At 43.3% G+C, this 18,073-nt stretch overlaps 4 protein-coding genes across 5 annotated transcripts; 2 read left to right on the plus strand and 2 right to left on the minus strand.

The window, feature by feature from the left end:
* On the plus strand, positions 1,615 to 7,493 carry LOC8081799 (transmembrane protein 184A). The gene is made up of 6 exons (XM_002459554.2): positions 1,615 to 1,972; positions 3,118 to 3,191; positions 5,722 to 5,871; positions 5,980 to 6,265; positions 6,444 to 6,677; positions 6,813 to 7,493. The coding sequence occupies exons 1-6, from the start codon at positions 1,814 to 1,816 to the stop codon at positions 7,131 to 7,133; spliced, it is 1,224 nt and encodes a 407-aa protein (XP_002459599.1). The 5' UTR covers positions 1,615 to 1,813; the 3' UTR covers positions 7,134 to 7,493.
* LOC8069152 (pentatricopeptide repeat-containing protein At4g18520, chloroplastic) lies at positions 7,863 to 9,539 on the minus strand. Its single transcript, XM_002461702.2, has one exon. It carries the CDS (start codon positions 9,453 to 9,455, stop codon positions 8,127 to 8,129), a length of 1,329 nt encoding a protein of 442 aa, XP_002461747.1. The 5' UTR covers positions 9,456 to 9,539; the 3' UTR covers positions 7,863 to 8,126.
* LOC8081800 lies at positions 11,758 to 12,550 on the plus strand. The gene has a single exon (XM_002459555.2). It carries the CDS (start codon positions 11,873 to 11,875, stop codon positions 12,302 to 12,304), a length of 432 nt encoding a protein of 143 aa, XP_002459600.1. The 5' UTR covers positions 11,758 to 11,872; the 3' UTR covers positions 12,305 to 12,550.
* Positions 13,709 to 16,253, minus strand: LOC110432302. 2 transcript variants are annotated; one of them, XR_002449718.1, is made up of 3 exons: positions 15,067 to 16,108; positions 14,881 to 14,936; positions 13,709 to 13,982 (listed from the first exon to the last, which is right to left on the minus strand). XR_002449718.1 is itself a non-coding variant. In XM_021452422.1 (3 exons), exons 1-3 carry the CDS (start codon positions 16,218 to 16,220, stop codon positions 13,842 to 13,844), a joined length of 303 nt encoding a protein of 100 aa, XP_021308097.1. In that variant the 5' UTR covers positions 16,221 to 16,253; the 3' UTR covers positions 13,709 to 13,841. The 2 variants fall into 2 exon arrangements, 1 of the variants encoding a protein (XP_021308097.1); XM_021452422.1 differs by lacking the exon at positions 15,067 to 16,108 and adding an exon at positions 16,115 to 16,253.

Here is an 18,073-nt window from a genome sequence, read left to right on the forward strand (position 1 = left end):
CTCATTTCTCGTGAGTCTTGTTTTTAAGAAAAATGTATGAGCAAGCTCTATTGATTCGCTGAAGAGAAGAGCGAGCAGACATGTAAGATCAGGGATTTCAAAGGGAGAGTGCAGAGTGAGCAGTGAAGCATTTTTGTTTCAATCCTCGTGCACGACTTCTGCCCCCTTGCAGCCCAAGATCATGAGTGCACATCCTCTGCCTGCTGCCTCTTCCTCCCCCGACGCCTCTTGCTTCACATGAATCCTTGGTGATGACTCCACCCTCACCTTCTTGTTGCTCCTCTGGTCGCCAATCTCCATCATCATAGGTGTGGGATGGTGCAGTAGGGTGGGGTGGGGGCGTGAGGTTGTAGTTGTAGACTTGTACTACTCTATTGGAGAACTAAAGATTGAAGAGTGAAAGGCGACGTGAAGAACGAAGGTGAATAACGAGTGAGGATATAAATAGACAGAAACAGAGCAGTCCCTTGTTCACTGACCTACCTCTCTCTCTCTCTCTCTCGACAGCTTTGCTAGTCTTGGCAAACTCTAACTAGGCCTGCCAAAAATCTTTAACCCACGCTCTTACTTGTTACTGCCTTGCTTCATGCACCGTACATGATAAAAAAAATGTTCCTTGTGTAGTTGTGCTACTCCTGCCTTTGGACATTATCGCTAGCCTAGGGCTACTGTTGCCATCTCTATCTCTCTAAGTCATAGCCAAGCTCTAAGTTTTCATTGGGCCACGTCGCCTTTTTTATTAGCCATCTAATTCACGTGCCAACGTCGATTTAGTTGTTGATCCTTAAACCTTTACAAATCCTCACCTTGCTTCGCTCCTTTCTCGCGAGTCTCATTTTTAAGAAAGATATATGAGCAAGCTCCATTGATTTGCCGGGGAAGAAGAACAAGCAGACTTAGAAGATCTGGGAGGGGAGGGTGTAGAGCGAGTATTAGAACATTTCTCTTTCAATCCTCATCGAGCATTTCCTCTTCAATCCTCACCATGACCTCTGCCCTCGCAGCAGCAGACCATGAATGCACATCCTCCGCTTACTGCCTCCTCGTCCCTTGCCGCCTCTTTGCTTCACTTGAATCCTTGGTGATGATTCCACCCTCGCCTTCTTGCCGCTTCTTCGATCACTAGTCTCCATCGTCGTAGGTGCAAGGTGGTACGGGGGAGGGGTGGGATGTGGACGTATGATTGTAGTTGTAGACTTGTGCTACTCTATTGTAGAGTTAGAGATTGGAGAGTGGAAGGTGACATGAAAAACGGAGGTGAGTGACGAGCGAGGATAAAAATAGGCAAGCAGATTAATCATCTACTCACTAACTGTATTTATATCTTACTCGAATTTTGTATAACTATAAAATTAGATTTGAACTTAAAGCTTTGTTATATTGTTTTTCTGAGTAATTTCTAGCGAGGTCAAATCAAAACGAAAAATCTCTTAAAAAAATCAAGACGAAACTTCAGCGCTCACATCAGAGCAGTCAAAAGTCAAAACTTCGGTGATAAAAAAAAAAAGTCAAAACTTCGCAAACCCAAAAATCTCAATCCCGTCACTCCACACGCCAACAAAGCAAACGACCCTACGCGCCACGCGGAAACATCCGTCCTCGCCGACCGCGCTGGGTGCCCCCACGGCCCACCCACCCGGAGGCAGCTGCCCTGCCCAGCTCCCCCTACGAATCTCGATTCCCCCAAACAACATTGCCACCGCCGCCTGGCCTCCCCTCACCTCGCCCCCTCCGCCACGCCGCGAGCCGCCTCCCCAGTCCCCCTAGGGTTCTCGCCGGAGCCGGGGGGCGGCGAGGGAGAGGAGGGAGGGGGATGGAGGGGTGGGCGTCCGCGGCGGCGTACACGGCCGCCGCGCTGGCGTCCGCGGCGGCGGCGACGGTGGTGGCGCTGCGGCTCGTTCACCGGCACCTACTCCACTACGCCGAGCCCACGCACCAGCGCTTCATCGTCCGCATCATCCTCATGGTCCCGGTACGCCCTCCCCTCCCCCCAGAGCGCCCTCCGAGACCCGCTTCTGTATACTACTACTACTGCTACTACTACTAGGCGAATCGTAGCTGTTTACGTCAGCTGTCTTAGCTTTTTCTATATACCTGTGATATGTGGGCGAACTGTGACTTTCCATTTCGAACTGAGATCTTCTGCAGCTGTAGCTGTAGCTATAACGGTTTGTTCATTGATGCTTCTATGCAGCAATAATGACTTACCATGTGTAGCAACCATTTATATATGTGTATACCTGTGTTGCTTATGCATTTATAGATTGCAGCACTGTCTTAGTATTGATAATTGTTTCTTAAATGAAACAAAGGGTCCATGTTTCTGAAGGTTGGTAGTGGTATCTCTGTTTTGGGGAATCATTTTTATGTTTTCTTTTGGATGTATGCCAGCACCTTTCTGAATTTTGTTACTCGCCACTGCAAAAATAACCCTAGTTACTTTTACCGTCGATAGCCTGTTTGGTTTGATCCCAGACAAAGCTGCCTGGCCCAGGCATGAATCCCAGACGTCCAATTTTGGAGGTCTGGGGGCTGAGCTTGCTGCTTGGGCTGGGAGTTGCCTGGAAGGCCTCCAACCAAACACATGTCAGTGAACAGATAGTGTATTCATCTGAAAATGATGCTTGGGACTATTAAACCTTACAGCTCTGTGTGAGTTTAACTGTTTAAGTAATGTGCTGAGCGGAATGGCTTATATTTTCTTTCTGCTCCCTGGCTCAGACATTTTCTTTAGCTCATCTCGTAAACTTAACTTTCTTGTAGTGATCAGAATGAGAAGAAGACATATTATCTCATAAACATGATATTTTCTGTTCTGGATCCTGCATGATCTGTCAGCCACATAACATTAGTTTCAGCTAGTTATATCACAGTGGTTTGGTTATGCTATTTGTGCCATGTCTTTGTTCTCTTTGGTTTGACATAATGCATATGAATCATGGCATCTACCCTCTGTGCATGGAACGTGAACACTTGTCCTAGATAGTTGGTTTCAAGTGTCAGCATCGAATCATATGACTGGATTGAGTTGAATCATTTAATTTTTTTTCATCCTACAGGTGTTTCTGTATCCAGATTTTGTCTTTTCTAACTATCTATAAGAACATTAAATTTCAGGTATATGCAGTGATGTCATTTCTTTCCCTCGTCTTACCACATCAAGCAATCTACTTCAATTCTATTCGAGAAATGTAAGTCAACTACTTATAACTCAAAACCTATTTTATTTTATCCTGTGTCGCCTAATTCACGCTCATATCACTTGGAACATATATGCTCTCATTCACGATGGATAATGATGCCATCATAATGAGAACTAATACAAGAAATAAAACTGCTCTTGTAGCCTCCTTTTTTAGCACTCATCTGGTATAAGTCCTGTGACTTGATGTGGTCCATCACCTTGACAATTGACAAATTGCAGCCCTGAGTGAAATAGTGCTGTTAATGTGAGAAGGGCATGAAGTTGCAACTTTTGTTTATGCCACAGTATTGCTAGCTTTGGTGGCACTTGGTATGCATGCACAAGTTTTGAATGCCCTTGCACTAGAATCATTAAGTAGTCATCTTGAGTACTTGACAATTAATGATACACTACTTGAACCAAAATAAGAATTTAAGTTTCAAAAGAATGTTAACTTTATGTTCGCAAAAAAAGAATTTTAACTCTAAGTCTGCAGCAATGTACTAGTAACGGTATTAGCAATATCCCCACTGATGCTTCTGAAGGATTGGGGCAGGCTTCTTCTAGCACTGCATTACTAAAAGGCCTCCTGGTTTTTTTATGCAAAACCATGGGGGAGTTCCCCACCGTGCCAGTTCCTGCAGATTAATGAAGTGAAGTTCAATTGTGTGAATACTTACCCAATTAGGGATCAAGTAACAGAGAAAGTTGTCATTGAGGCTGTTTTTTTTCGTAACTATGCATGCCTATCGAAAAATCATGATATTAACTTCATGAGCAATGCCATACACTTACAAGTTACAACGATGTTTCCTTTGGCATCTTCGTAGTCCACAAATACATTTATGCAATCAGATTGTTGAGATGTGATCAAATTAGTATTTTATTTTAATAAATCATCAGTGCTGAACTTACCACTTCTAGAAACCTGAGCTAGATACGCATTATCATTTCTAGAAACCTTTATTGCAGCTAGATCCACCATCTAACAACTATGTGATCCAGCCATGTATGTTTCGTGATCTTTTGTGTTGAATTGTCCATCAAATGAAAACTAATGGTAAACTGTTCTTGTACTGATGATATGTGGGGTAACATAGGTGACAGTATTATTGTAACCGTTGCTTTTTTTTCCAGTGTTTATGGGGAGAATTTTCCTGCAGTCTGAAGTAGATAACCTGTTATTTTCCCTCAGTCTGAAGTAGATAGCCTTTTATTTTCCCTCCAGTCTGAAGTAGATAGCCTGTTAGCAAGTTAGTTTGTTTTTGCAAAAATCATTTTGGGCTTTAGACTGTACCACCAAAGGACCCTTATTTATTGCTTATTTGCATCAGTGTTAGAGATTTGGCCACTGGACGGACAAAATATGCCTAGAAAAAAAAGACAATCGTTTGACCATTGTGATCTTACAATTACAAAAATGCCTCACAAGTCTCAACATGTATTTATGATCTTTCTGGCACTCATATATCAGCATAAGAGGTTGTTCTTTTTAGATATTATATTAATATTATTTACACTTAAGCTCAATTGACTTTGTGTAACCTGCTCTGAGTTGAATTGGGTAAAACTAACTGGAGCATGTTGCCCCTTGATTAACACTCTGAACTGTTGAGCTAACAATAACTACTCCCTCCATCCAAGTTATATGACGTTTTGATTTTTCTAGATACATAGCTTTTGGTATGCACTTAGATATATACTATGTCTAGATACAAAGTAAGTGATGTATCTAGAAAAGCCTAAACGCCTTATAATTTGGAATGGAGTACTTGCTAATTCTTTCGTGGCTCCAATAAATGTGAAGTTGCCTAGATCAAAATCTCGAACTGTTGCTATTTTTTATTGAAGTGGATAATTTCGATTTATAATTTGTTTGAAAACATATGCTCCAGATACAGTGATGTATCTTAAATTGGAACCTTTTATTTGGTGCTCATATAACGTGCTGACAGCCATTGTTTAGTGCCCATTTGCATAGGAACTGTAGATTCTTTATTAACTAGTGAGGACTGAAGTCTACCTCTTTCAAGAAAAAGGTTGATTTTTTCTTTCTTTCTTTAAAGACAGCCTTGAACATCTTTGCAAAAATGACCTCAACTATGTTGCAAACAAAATAGTACCCCAGGGCATGGCCATCTGTACTAATGGCACCTGACTTTGGTATCATGAGGTACATTCCTCATAGCACTTTAACAGCATTGGTCATAGTAATACAATCACAAACAAGCTTGATGCCCCAATCTGATCCTTCTTTTCGAAAATGAGGAGGAAGGACAAAATTTAAGTCCTCTTGAAAAGCTTTGCTGGCATGATAATTCACTGTTTTGTGTTATTGTATTTATTTATTTATTTTGTCAAGAGATAATTGATTAGGTGCACTAAAATATTCTTCCTCCTGCTGTGGTTCACGCTGGTTCAAATGTTATGCATCCTGTTGTTTTTTCATTGTTTCTGCAGTTCCCTGACAAATTTGTGCTAATATAAGAGGCACTATATCTAGAATCATGTTTAAACTCGATTCAATTGTGTTTCAGCTATGATGCTTGGGTCATCTACAATTTCTTTTCACTTTGCTTGGCATGGGTTGGAGGTCCTGGTACTGTGGTGGTAAGTTTGAATGGGCAATCTTTGAAACCCTCATGGTTCCTGATGACTTGCTGTTTACCAGCTATTCCTCTAGATGGGTGCGTATTTATCTTTTGTTTGATTAAATGATCAATACAACAATTTATACTTGTCCACATGCTTTAAAAACCTTATCTTATGGACTATGACTTTTGTGTTCCTGACAGGCGTTTTATACGGAGATGTAAACAAGGCTGTCTGCAGTTTGTGATCCTAAAACCAATCTTGGTTGTTATCACCTTCATACTTTACGCAAAAGGAAAATACGAAGATGGAAACTTCAGTGTCAACCAGTCCTATCTATACATTACTATCATCTATACAATCTCATACTCTATGGCATTGTTTGCTCTTGCACTATTCTATGCGGCATGCAGAGATCTACTTCAGCCATATAACCCTGTGCCGAAATTCATCATAATCAAATCAGTTGTGTTTCTAACGTATTGGCAGGTAAAGTCTATTGTAAGGGTTCATTTCTTTCTTTGAATTACTTTTGAGTCCTACTAGCAGCCTGTTCAGATTTCTTACATGGAAGGCAGTTTTGCAAGCAAAATGACCCCATCCAGTATTTGTTGTTAATTAGTGAAATAAATATCCTTTTGTAACATTATGGAAGCTTTTCTCACAGGGTGTGCTGGTTTTCCTTGCTGCAAAATCTGGATTCATAAAAAATGCTGAGAAAGCTGCCTATCTTCAGAATTTTGTGCTATGTGTTGAGATGCTCGTAGCAGCCATTGGGCACCGATTTGCCTTCTCCTACAAGGAATATGCTGGCTCCAATGCCCGCCCTTTTGGTGGTTTTAGGGGAAGCCTTCTTCACGCGATGAAATTCAATGACTTTTATCATGACACTGTACACCAGGTAAATTTGCAATCATTCCCTTCACAGCTCATCCTGGTCTCTGATGCGAAGCATATGCATGATCTCCCTGTATCCCAATTTCTAGAGTGCAGTTTCAACTTTTGTATCAGCTAACTGTTTTCTCCCACATTGCAGTTTGCACCTACGTATCATGAGTATGTGCTCTACAGTAACGAGGGGGAGGATGAACCAACAAAATACAGCCCTAACACTATCGTGACAACTGGAGAGCATCTAGTAGAGCTGGCGGAAGTCACTGTTGTGAGCTCGAAGGCTCCAGGGATGTCAAGTTTATTGCTGAATGAGGCTGATCAGGCAGAAACAATACCCTCTCAAGTCATGGAAGCCAGCACTGCTGCTTCCGTGGAACCATACGACCTCTCAAGCTTCCTCAACGTAGAGTTGTCTGATTACCCTGATCAGGTCCCTGCGATTCCCAATGTAAGAGAACGATGACATGTTGCGGTGTATATTCATGGTGTAAATGGGCGGTAGCGCTGTTGAGCTGATCATAGATTACGGTGTACATAGAAATGTCTCGTGTCGTTTTATTTCATTGTTCATGCATTTGAGTGGCGTGCTCATGTTTTTTCCGTGTGGGTTAAAGATGAGCCAAGCTGACAGATGAATTAGGGGCGTAAGCGGAAATATGCGGTATAACATGTACATTAAATGAGTTGCTTTTGTCAATGAGACGGGTCACGGACTCACGGGTATATGTTGTACTTGGACGTGGTTTCTGTGCTGATGATATTATGAAAAGTTCACATGTAAGCAACATGTTGTGGATTAAATGAATCTGCAAGGTTACACATAGATATGTAAGCAACATGTCCTCATGAGTTCAAATGGTTAATAGTATGACAATTAAATTTCCCTGCTGCTGCAATGGTATACTTCATCTACGAAGGCACTAAGCCGACCTTACAAAATGACTGGTTTATGGCACTTCCTAAATAAATAAAAGAGAATGGTACCTTATAATATGCACCTAAAATTTATACCGAGCTTATTACTATGAGTCGGATTTTATGGGCAGTTGAGGTGATTGGGGAATGGGGACACATTAGAGGATCCTCTCGCCTCCTTTTGAGCCTTTGTTTTAGCTTGCATACATATTGTGAGGTAGCATTTGGGGAGACAAATCGCTGTGTTTATTTAAGCTTTAATATTGTAATAACAAACTGTGAGCTAAAACAAACTCAATACAGTTTACAATTGATATCCCGTTTTGTGGTGGCGCAAATACTGTACAGTGTAACCACAACATGTTACAGACAAATACTACTCAGAAGTGGTTTTTTGATTCGGCCAAAAAAAAAGGGACACGACGTCAACTACTTGAATCAGACACAGGTGCGCTGGCGTCTGATTAACACAATTGTACAATCAAAGTAACTCACTCAATGTCAATGTCAATGGTACTAGTAGTAGAGTAGTAGTTCACGATCATCTGAAACAGGCCAACCTAACCGCATCGGCCATCTCTTGCGAAGGAGTCATCCCGGCAGCTTTCATCTGATACATGACTCTGGTGGCTTCTCTGTACCGTCCGCCGCGAGCATACGCCAAGGCCAGGGCGCTCCAGCAGGCGGTGTCAGGCTTGCCACCGATCGCCCCGAACGCCCTGACGGCATCTGCCAGCCACCCTTGCTTTGCGTACATGTGCACCAGCCCAGAGCCAACGAACTGGTTCGTGTCCACGCCACGCTTGATGGCGTCGGCGTGCACCTGCTGCCCGCAGCAGCACCCTTGGTTCTGTGACTCTGCGAACACCGCGAGGATGCTCGACAGGGAGAAGCTGCTCCTTGGAACGCCGGAGGACGCCATGTCCCTGAAGACGTCGATGGCCTCACTCAGCTGGCCGTCTCGGTGGCAGCATGTGATCAGGCTCGTCCAGGCCGCCTCAGGGACTGGTTCCTGACAGTGGTGCTGCATCATCATCACGAGAACTCGTCGCGCGCTTCTGTGAAGACCGCTGCTCTCGCAGTATAGCTGCACTAGCGAGCTACCAATGTCGCCAAGAATCCTGCCTTTCTTGATGACGAGAGCGTGTACCTGCTCGCCGAGCCGTAGTTCGCCTGCACGAATACATGACCGCAGCACGGCCAGAATGGCATGGGAGCAGCAATCGCCATCCAGGACCAGCGTCCTGTGGCACATGTGGGCGAACAGACGCATTGCTTCATGGTGGAAGCAACCGTCCGAGTAGGCGGACACCATGGTCGCCCACGCCATGCCGTTCCTGTCAGGCATTCCGTCGAACACCCGGCGTGCAGCTTCGATATCCCCACACGCGGCGTATGAGAGCAGCACCCGGTTGGCGACCGGCGACGGAAGTGCATCGGAGGCGCAACACGCGGTCATGTGCGCGTGCACGGAGGCCACCTCCGCTGCGTCGGCGCACTCCCTGAGGAGAGATATGTAGATGTCCTCGTCGGGCGGGATGCCCAGCGCGTCCATCAGGCGGAGCACGTCGCCGGCGCCGGACGAGCACGGATGCGAGTCCGTAGCTTCCGGCGGTGGTTTCTTGGTGCAATCCTTGTCGCTGCTGGTGGTGTCAGTGGCGGTGTTGGTGGGGACGGGGAGCATCGGACGCGAGAGAAGAGGCGGCGGCGTTGGTTTGGCCGGTTTGCTTAGAGCCGGCAACCCTGCCTTATTGGTGGGCATGGCCGGGGTGGCGGCGTTCGCGGAGAGCCGCCGGCCGCGACGAGAGAGACGGGGAGTCGCGGTGGTGGCGCAGAACGGTTTCGCGACGGCGACGGAGCAGCGCGCCATGTGCGAGGTTGGCTGAACCTGAAGCGAAGGTTGGCTTGTTTGTCAATTGGTGTGAATTTTTTGATTACGAAAAAAAGAAGGGCGTCAATGTTTTCAGTTTGTCCCGATGATGTTTTCTAGTCTGGATGTTTCTTTGGGCTCAAAATTGAAAAATATGCCCAACCCGGCCCAAAACTTTAAAATGTTTCCATTTTCTTGATTTATAATCCCAATTCCCAAACCCAAAGGCCACAGTTATAATATTTAACCACTAGTTAGTTTATAACAATATAAAGTGTTAAATACTTCTAAGTGGTTATATTGTATTTGTATAGAAATACTTTATAACATTCAAACTTCATAATTTCCCACCAACATTTAGTTTATGAGCATGAAAAAAATGTACCATGCAATTAGTTGCACTAGATTTTTATTTAGAAATATTTCTATAATGATCAAACTTTTATTGCTATTAATGATTTATTGTACTACCTCCGCACCTGAATAAGCCAATTCCTAGAGTTGTTTAAGTGAAACTTTTTTTAAGTTTAACTGAATTATAGAAAAAAGCACTAGATTTATGAATTCAAATTAGTATTATTGGACATACAATAAAGTTTATTTTCAGAATTTGCTTATTTGGAGTGCGCTTCTAGCATTTGTCCCAAAAAATGTGTATGTAGAGGTATGTACACCTAGTTATAGCAGACCTTTTTATTTTCTCTATTTGCAAAGTGCACTTATAATATGCTAGGTTTTTTTTTTTTGCAAAAGGGAAGGGGACTAATAAATCTTGACACAGTACATCCCGAAATCACATATAAAAATATTTTGAAATAAAAAAACTTATATTTTATCTAGATTATTCTATCGTCTTCTTCCCTAATAGCTTCTCTCGAATGTTGGAGCCAAAGTGCAGTCTTTATACCGAATCCAACGATCAACCCAAAACTTTAGACATATCACAAGATCTAACATTTTGGAACCAGTCCAAAACACGTCTAAATCTCTGAAAGAAAACTAGCAGTTGGATCGTCAGGTATGACATAAGCGGCAGAATCATCAAGACCTTGAAATCCTCTCTGTAACAATTGACAATGAGATCAATGATTCGGAGTCACCGTCTTTGCACCTCTTCCCTTATCCGTTACAAATAAAGGCCACAATTGGTTGCTTGCCGATTAAAATCGACACTTGCAACGGCGACCTCGTTCTAACAATCACCAAAGTCATCGCAGAAAACACAATCACAATAGAAAATTATCTGATTTTACTGAAAAATTTATTTGGATCAAATCCTAACCAACTTGAAATAACTATACGAAAATTAGAGACGAGTCCGCTCCCCTTCTTAACTTCGGAAGATGCGGCCGAAGAGGAAGGAGGAGAGGGGCCCTAGACGCAGCGAGGAGTTGCGCGGTGACAACGGCTTGCCAGACGGAGAGGGGCGTGGCCCTTTTTTCACTCCGCTATAATATGCTAGCTTTTGGTAAAGGTAAACATCAAGTCAAATCATCATATTTTATATTTTAGGATTGAGGAGCAGTCAAAGTGTCGTCTTTAAAACGGCACCAAGTCAAATCACCACTTATATTCTCGAAGGAAGGGATAGTGAATGATGCTAGATCGTCATAATAAAAATTGGCTGACCGTAGCATGCCAACTCTATTTATATGCTTCATGTGTCCACAAAAGAATGCTAATATGAGATTTCTGTAAGTCAAACTACCTTATTTTTACCAAGTTTATACTAAATATTATTAATATTTATGTCTCCAACTAGGTTTACTACAAAATATATTTCATAATTAAGTTGATGGTACTTATTATTTTATATCAATATGTTAATATTCTTTTTATAGCTTGGATCAAACTTTAAATCGTTTGACTTCAAAAAAGTGAGAATTGCATCTTTTTTAGGGCGAAGGACGAAGAGAATATATCATGGAAGTCCATCAGTTTTGTACTTGGTTTCAAATCCATAAGACCCAAGGCGTAACAGTCAGCTGTGGCTGCCTAGATTTTGGATTGTTGACGTGGTCGTGGTATGCTAACTGCTTTGGTACTACCGTGACGTGCTAACTTTTTTTTTTGGAAACAGTGACGTGCTAACTGAAGAGACTTTTTGTGTTACTAGCTAGTTGCCTGGTCATCTCCTGACCAGGTCAGTGAATCTGTGCGTCAGAGTATGCTTGCTGATCACAATAGTCAGATATGGCTAGCCTGCCTACTATGGCCACGAGTTGCCTCTGAATTCTGGTCAGTCCTCAAGACTATTGAACACTTAACAACGGGCCTTGAGACCTCTATTTAAAGCTTCCTCCATCGCCTCATGTTTCTGGAGTTCATCACAACAAAGCTCAACTCACCTGCTTACAACACTTTCTTATTACAATAAATTCTCAGATTAGAACCATTTGTTTACAAAGCTAGCTCCAATGGCGTCCCAAATCGAGAGCCACCGCTCCGGCGCAGAGGTCGTCAGCGGAGATGACGCCATGTGCAGGAAGAAGTCCATGGAGCTGCTGGAAGAGCTGGGCCTCCCCAAGGGTCTCCTTCCAATGGAGGATCTCCAGGAGTTCGGATACAACCGCGCCAGTGGATTCATGTGGCTAGTGCAGAGGAAGAAGAAGGTGGAGCACACATTCAAGAAGATCAAGCAGACCGTGTCGTACGCGTCCGAGGTGACGGCCTTCGCTGAAAAGGGGAAGCTGCGGAAGATCACTGGCGTCAAGACCAAGGAGCTCATGCTATGGCTAAGTGTGGTAGAGGTATATGTTCCCGAGGCATTGCCTGAGAACGTCACCTTTAAAACCGGCACTGGCCTCTCCGACAGCTTCAACGCTGCTGCTTTCGCACTTGGGGAGTAATGCCTAACCAATCTGAGGAGAAATAATGCCAAAGTGCATGATTGTATCATGTATTAGTATGTGTTTCTTTTTCTGTTAGCAAATACTGTTCGTGAAGAAGAGGAGTCTGTTTGTGCAATTTCCTTTTTATCTTTTGAGTTTGTACCTTGTATAGTAGCAAAACGAATTTCACTTTATAAGAAAGCTGTAACTATCTTTTATGTTTATATAAGTAGACCTGTACCAGCTTCATTCTTGCTCTGTTTCTATGGCAGTGTATGTGTGATTTCACTAAATTTATTTTTCGTAATGTGTAAGTTATCAGACTCGATCGCTTCGTATGTACTAGTCTATGAAAACAATATTATGTACAAGTCAATACCTAAAATAATGCTAGTGTGCACACCTGGCAGTACTAAGGCCTCTTTGGTAGAGCTCCTACCGTCTCCAACTTTTCTGACACCACTACTATTTATACATTATTCACGGGAGCTCTTTTCTCCCTCTCCTTTCTCCTTCTCATAGAAACAGCTGAACCGGAGCAGGCAAGAGCTCTATCGAAGAGGCCTAAGTTGATAGACTGTATATCTATTGATTTGTAATTCTTGGGTGAACCCATTCATCTCATTGCCCCTTATGCAGGCTAGCAATTTCTCCGGTCGCTGGTCTCTCAAACAAAGGGGAGAGCCCCTAGTCACTTTTCACTTTTCCTCTGTTGTTTTCTCCTCGCGTCCCCCCCGGTTTGCTTGCATCAACTGCCACCTCTCTGCACATCCTCCGCTGTTGGTCACTACGGGAAGCAGTGACTTCCCCTAGTGTCAAATGCACTCGGGGAAGGCCCAATTGCACTCGGGGAAGTCTTCCCCGAGTGCAACACTCGGGGAAGAGTGTCCGGGGTATCCTAGTGTCAAATGCACTCGGGGAAGGCCCAATTGCACTCGGGGAAGTCTTCCCCGAGTGCAACACTCGGGGAAGAGTGTCCGGGGTATCTCTTTACGGGAAAGACGTCTTCCCCAAGAGCCAAAAATCGTGCACTCGGGGAAGGCTTTCCCGAAAGCCGTCCTGACACTCGGGGAACAGTTGACGTCGTTGGAGAGCAGCCGGCGCCGTTTCCTTCTCTCTTTTTTTTTTTTAAAAAAAAATCTTCCCCGAGTGCAACACTCGGAGAAGACACCCTCTTCCCCGAGCGCCGCAGCCCAGACACTCGGGGAAGACACCCTCTTCCCTGAGCGCAGTAGCCTAAACACTCGGGGAAGACACCCTCTTCCCCGAGCGCCGGAGCCCAAGCACTCGGGGAAGAAACTCTCTTCCCCGAGTGCCACAACACATGCACTCGGGGAAGCCACTCTGGAAATCTTTTTTTTTTAATTTTCCATGTAAACAACAAAGCATATATATATCACAAACCACAAATCAACAGTAATATATCACAAACCACATTTATATATCACAAACGATCAAATTTGTACAAAATTCACATTATATTACAAACTGCATGTTCAAAAGTACACATTATTCCAAGACAAGTTCAATACATAAAAACGACTCCGAAGACGGCTCACGGCGACAGTCCACTGTGCGATGCCGGCGAGGGTTGGGACGCCCCAATGTGCGATCCCGGCAACGGTCCAGGTGGGGATGGCCCGGCGCGCGATGCCTTCGACCCTCCGACATGGTTTGACGATGTCCCTGATTGATGCTGCAAAAAAGAGAGAAGATTGCACGTGAGCAAGCTCAAAGGAGTAAGCAAGTTAACCATTCCTTTCTTGTAGTGTTCTTTACTAATGGGTAATTACATAGTAAAGTAGATAACTCAAAATTGGACGCCTGGGAGATAACTCGTCCTTTTCAAAACCTCCAGGATAACTCATTTAAGCAATTTCTGTTTGCAACATCAAATATTAGTAAAACCATCACTTCCAGAAAAATCAAGCATGAATCCTCATCTCCTATTTGCAATTACATTTTTTTATTTTAGCTTTCAAGTTGAAGTGTTCTCTTAACCAACCAAGTTGAAATTGTGCATTAGCATATTATCAGATACTGTTAAGCAAATATTCTAGATTATTTATTTCCAAAATCTGAAAATTGAACTTTCAGAAACAGAAGTAGTCTAGTATGACTACGAGGTGGGATGAAGCAGAGCATGCATGTGTCTTTTGTTCAGTTCTCATATTCATTATGCAGATATCAGAACTAGCCATTATTTCGTTATTACTCAAATGAACTCCTAAGTGAAAGAATGCACTGGTCTATTTGATTCTTCTTGACCATCCCAAAAATGCATTATTGGAGCATCATAGATTTATAATTTCCTGAACAACAGTTAATTTTACTTACAATAATCACCAGCAGATGATTATGGATCCTATAACATTTCCATCAACCCTAGTAATAGATTGTGTTAGGCATTTGAATCAACATTTGACATTCAAGATAAACAGAAACAAGCTGCCACTGGCTAGGTTGAACGAGATCTACATGCTGCCACTGGCTACTACATGGGTTGAACGAGATCTAGCTTGAAATAGATTGGCGAGAACAAGGTGGGGAAGGAACTCAGACAGATCCACTGACGAGCTTGCTACGGAACCCACCTTCGCTGCCGAGCGCACTTCCTCACCCACTGGCTTGCCCACCGTCCATCTTTTACCTGATAAGTAGAGAGGAACCAAATTTAAGTAGCAAAGCATGTGAAAATAATCAACTGTAGGCATATGCATCCTTCTATTAAGTGAGGAAAGGTAATTAAAGTAGGCATATGATTGATGAATATTTTTTACCTAATCTAGCTGAACAGAAGCAGTTTGATCCTTTTCACCTGCAAGAAAAGGATTCCCTTATATAAGTAGCATATGCTAGCTAATTATTAAAATTCCAAGTTTCTGTGAGCTGCAGACAAAATACATACATTATTCACTTAGATGACCACAAAACCAGTCATTAGAATATATGCTAACATTTAATGCTATATTGCTAGTTGTTAGTGTCGCATGTATTTGAATGATTGGTTATGTTAAAACTGAACCAAGCATTACTAATTCATTCATTCATGTCCATCAAGCACGTCAGCTAGTATCTACATCTCAAGCTTTCCACAAGGCACCACTGCAGTTCTATGGGCAAAAATTGGCAATAACAACAACCAATTATGTTAGCCTACCTGCCCCAAATTTACAACTCATGTCATAACAAATAACCTTGAATAGATTAATTCCCTAGCCAGTATTCAAGCATAGACAAGATTAGTGCCAAAAAATTATTAATTCCCTAGCCAGTATTCAAGCATAGACAAGATTAGTGCCAAAAAAATATTTCAGAGAGCAGAACAGACATTAGCGGACTCAGCCAAAAAATTCAGCTAGGACGGGTATACAAATACCAAACTTAACCGGTCTAGTCATGTATATATATCAATTCTAGTGAGCTACACCCAGCGCGGCTTCTGAAAAATCCAAGCTGCTCTGCTCCCAATCAGCAGCTAGCAATAGATCAGAGAAGACATTAAGGATACGCTAGCACCAAATTCCAGTTGTATTTTAGTTCACACAGATCATGGGAATTGTATTTTAGTTGTCTGCCATTGCAAAAAAAAACTAATAAATCAAGCATGCATCTAGTCCATGGAAAAAATCAATTGCAACCAAATGCAAGAGCAGAGACAATTCCAATTTCATTGAAATCGATGTGTATAGAGTTTCAACTTGCATATGGCAGTGCTCCAACTATTCAATAATAAATTTCAATGCATGTATTGATTCATCCCTAGCAGATCTATGTATTTGAGAAAAAAATGCCTAGCAGATCTGAGAAATAGCAGTAGGGCCTCACCTTCGAATGGGAGCACTGGTGTTCTGGATGAGCTCAAGATGTGTGGACCTGGAGGCGACAGGATGGCTTGGACGGACAAGCTCAGCCCCAGCCAGGGTTGCAGCATAGTCGTAGGCTTGCAGAACTCGCCTCTGGGGTGGGGCAGGGTCGGCGAGCGCTCGGTTTCTCACCTTCGGAGATGGCGTTCTGGATCTCGGCGTTCCTCACCTTCGGAGATGGCGTTCTGGATCTCCTCCAATCACCTCGGCCAGCGGCGGCCGGCGAGCCGGGGAGGGCCACGGCCTCTCTCGTAGCGGGCGAGCAGGGAAGGTCGGCGCGCCGGCTGGCGGTGGTGCGGCCGTGCGGCCGGTCAGATGCCGGAGGACCACGTCGCGAGTGGGGCAAACCCGCAGGGGCGGCCGGCGGGCAGCAGGTGGCCGGGGTACGGAGGGCGGCCGGCTGCCAGCGGCGGCGGCGGCCGCGAGCTCTCGAAGAGGCAGGCGTGTGCGGCGCGTGTGTGTGGATGTGTGTGTGCGGCGCGCGTGTGTGGCTGTGTGCGCGCGCGTGATTGGCCAGCGCATTAGGGCTGTGTGGGCGTGTGTCTTCCCCGAGTGCCGAAGGTATGCACTCGGTAAAGAATTCCTTTTTAATTAATTTTTATTTGTTTTATATTTTTAAATAAAAAGTAAATCCAAAATTTTTTTTGTTGGTTTCATACACAATCTAAGACAATATGTTTGAATATAGAATTTTTTATGACTTTTTGCTATATATTTTAATTTTTTTATGTTGATTTAGATTTTTATCGAAAAAGTTATTTTGAACTGCAGGTACATGAAATATCGAATTTTGGCGCTTGGAAAAATGATATTTATGTTTTTTAGTGTGTTTCGAGGGCGTGTGCAGAGACAAACTTCAATTTTTGAACATGTTCTTCACGAAACATTACCTCGCCAACTTTTTAGAAAAGCAATTTTTAATGATAGAAAATCCAAACGGAGTCCGAAAATCACAAAACTTGTCGAGATGTCGTGTCATCACATGTCGAGACTATGGTAAAAATTTGAGAAAGTTTCGAGCAAATTGTGATGTGCGATGGCCAAAACCTAGACATATCCGCATCTAATCACAAGTGATCACATGTGGAGATGTCTGAGTTTTAGACATCCGACATCGCAACTTGTTCGAAACCTTCTCAATTTTTTACCATAGCCCCTATATGTGATAACATGACACCTAGACAAGTTTCGTGATTTTCGGACTTTATTCGGATTTTATATAATTTTAAAACACTTTTTCTACATGTTGTTCCTCATGTTACGACAACAAGATGCTCGACATTTCATTTGAGCTCCTGGATACGGTCTCAACATATACCAAATATCATGAATATAATTTTTGGAATAAAAAAATTCTATTATTTGATGCATCTGCGGTTCAAATTTGAAGTATGCAAAAGAAATCAACAAAACGAAAAAAACTAATAAAATATACTTAAAAAAGTTAAAATTTTCCTAAATTTGAACAAGAAGTTTTAAATAATGTGGTAAGACCTCAAGAAAAAAAATGGGGCAAAAAAAATAAAAAAATAAAAATTCTTCCCCGAGTGCCAAGCCCACGGCACTCGGGGAAGAGGCGGGGAAGCCAGCCTCTTCCCCGAGAGCCATGTCTTGGCACTCGGGAAAGAGCGTCTTCCCTGAGTGTTAAGCAAGGCACTCGGGGAAGGTTTTTTTTTTCATTTTTAGTTGTAACGGCGCCGGTGGGTTTGGCCGTCAAGTAACACTTTTCTTTCCTGGGCGCGGTTCTTCCCCGAGTGTTGCGCTTGGGGAAGAGGGCCTTCCCCGAGTGCCGCTCTTCCCCGAGTGTCAGGTGCACTACAACACTCGGGGAAGCCTCTCTTCCCCGAGTGCAATTCTTCCCCGAGTGCAACACTCGCGGAAGAATGGCTTCCCCGAGTGTCTGATTTTTGACACTCAGAGA

The sequence above is a fragment of the Sorghum bicolor genome, chromosome 2 (genome assembly GCF_000003195.3).
Source record: "Sorghum bicolor cultivar BTx623 chromosome 2, Sorghum_bicolor_NCBIv3, whole genome shotgun sequence".
Taxonomy (NCBI): Eukaryota; Viridiplantae; Streptophyta; class Magnoliopsida; order Poales; family Poaceae; genus Sorghum; species Sorghum bicolor.

What these genes read in the sequence shown, in the direction of transcription:
- LOC8081799 (XM_002459554.2), top strand. Translation starts at nt 1,814, where the DNA reads ATGGAGGGGTGGGCGTCCGCGGCGGCGTACACGGCCGCCGCGCTGGCG. An exon ending in TGTTTCTAACGTATTGGCAG is followed by an intron (nt 6,266 to 6,443) that starts GTAAAGTCTATT and finishes CTTTTCTCACAG; the next exon opens with GGTGTGCTGGTTTTCCTTGC. An exon ending in ATCATGACACTGTACACCAG is followed by an intron (nt 6,678 to 6,812) that starts GTAAATTTGCAA and finishes CCCACATTGCAG; the next exon opens with TTTGCACCTACGTATCATGA.
- LOC8069152 (XM_002461702.2), bottom strand. Translation starts at nt 9,455, where the DNA reads ATGGCGCGCTGCTCCGTCGCCGTCGCGAAACCGTTCTGCGCCACCACC.
- LOC8081800 (XM_002459555.2), top strand. Translation starts at nt 11,873, where the DNA reads ATGGCGTCCCAAATCGAGAGCCACCGCTCCGGCGCAGAGGTCGTCAGC.
- LOC110432302 (XM_021452422.1), bottom strand. Translation starts at nt 16,220, where the DNA reads ATGCTGCAACCCTGGCTGGGGCTGAGCTTGTCCGTCCAAGCCATCCTG. An exon ending in ACCAGTGCTCCCATTCGAAG is followed by an intron (nt 14,937 to 16,114) that starts GTGAGGCCCTAC and finishes TCTACTTATCAG; the next exon opens with GTAAAAGATGGACGGTGGGC. An exon ending in AAGTGCGCTCGGCAGCGAAG is followed by an intron (nt 13,983 to 14,880) that starts GTGGGTTCCGTA and finishes TCTTTTTTGCAG; the next exon opens with CATCAATCAGGGACATCGTC.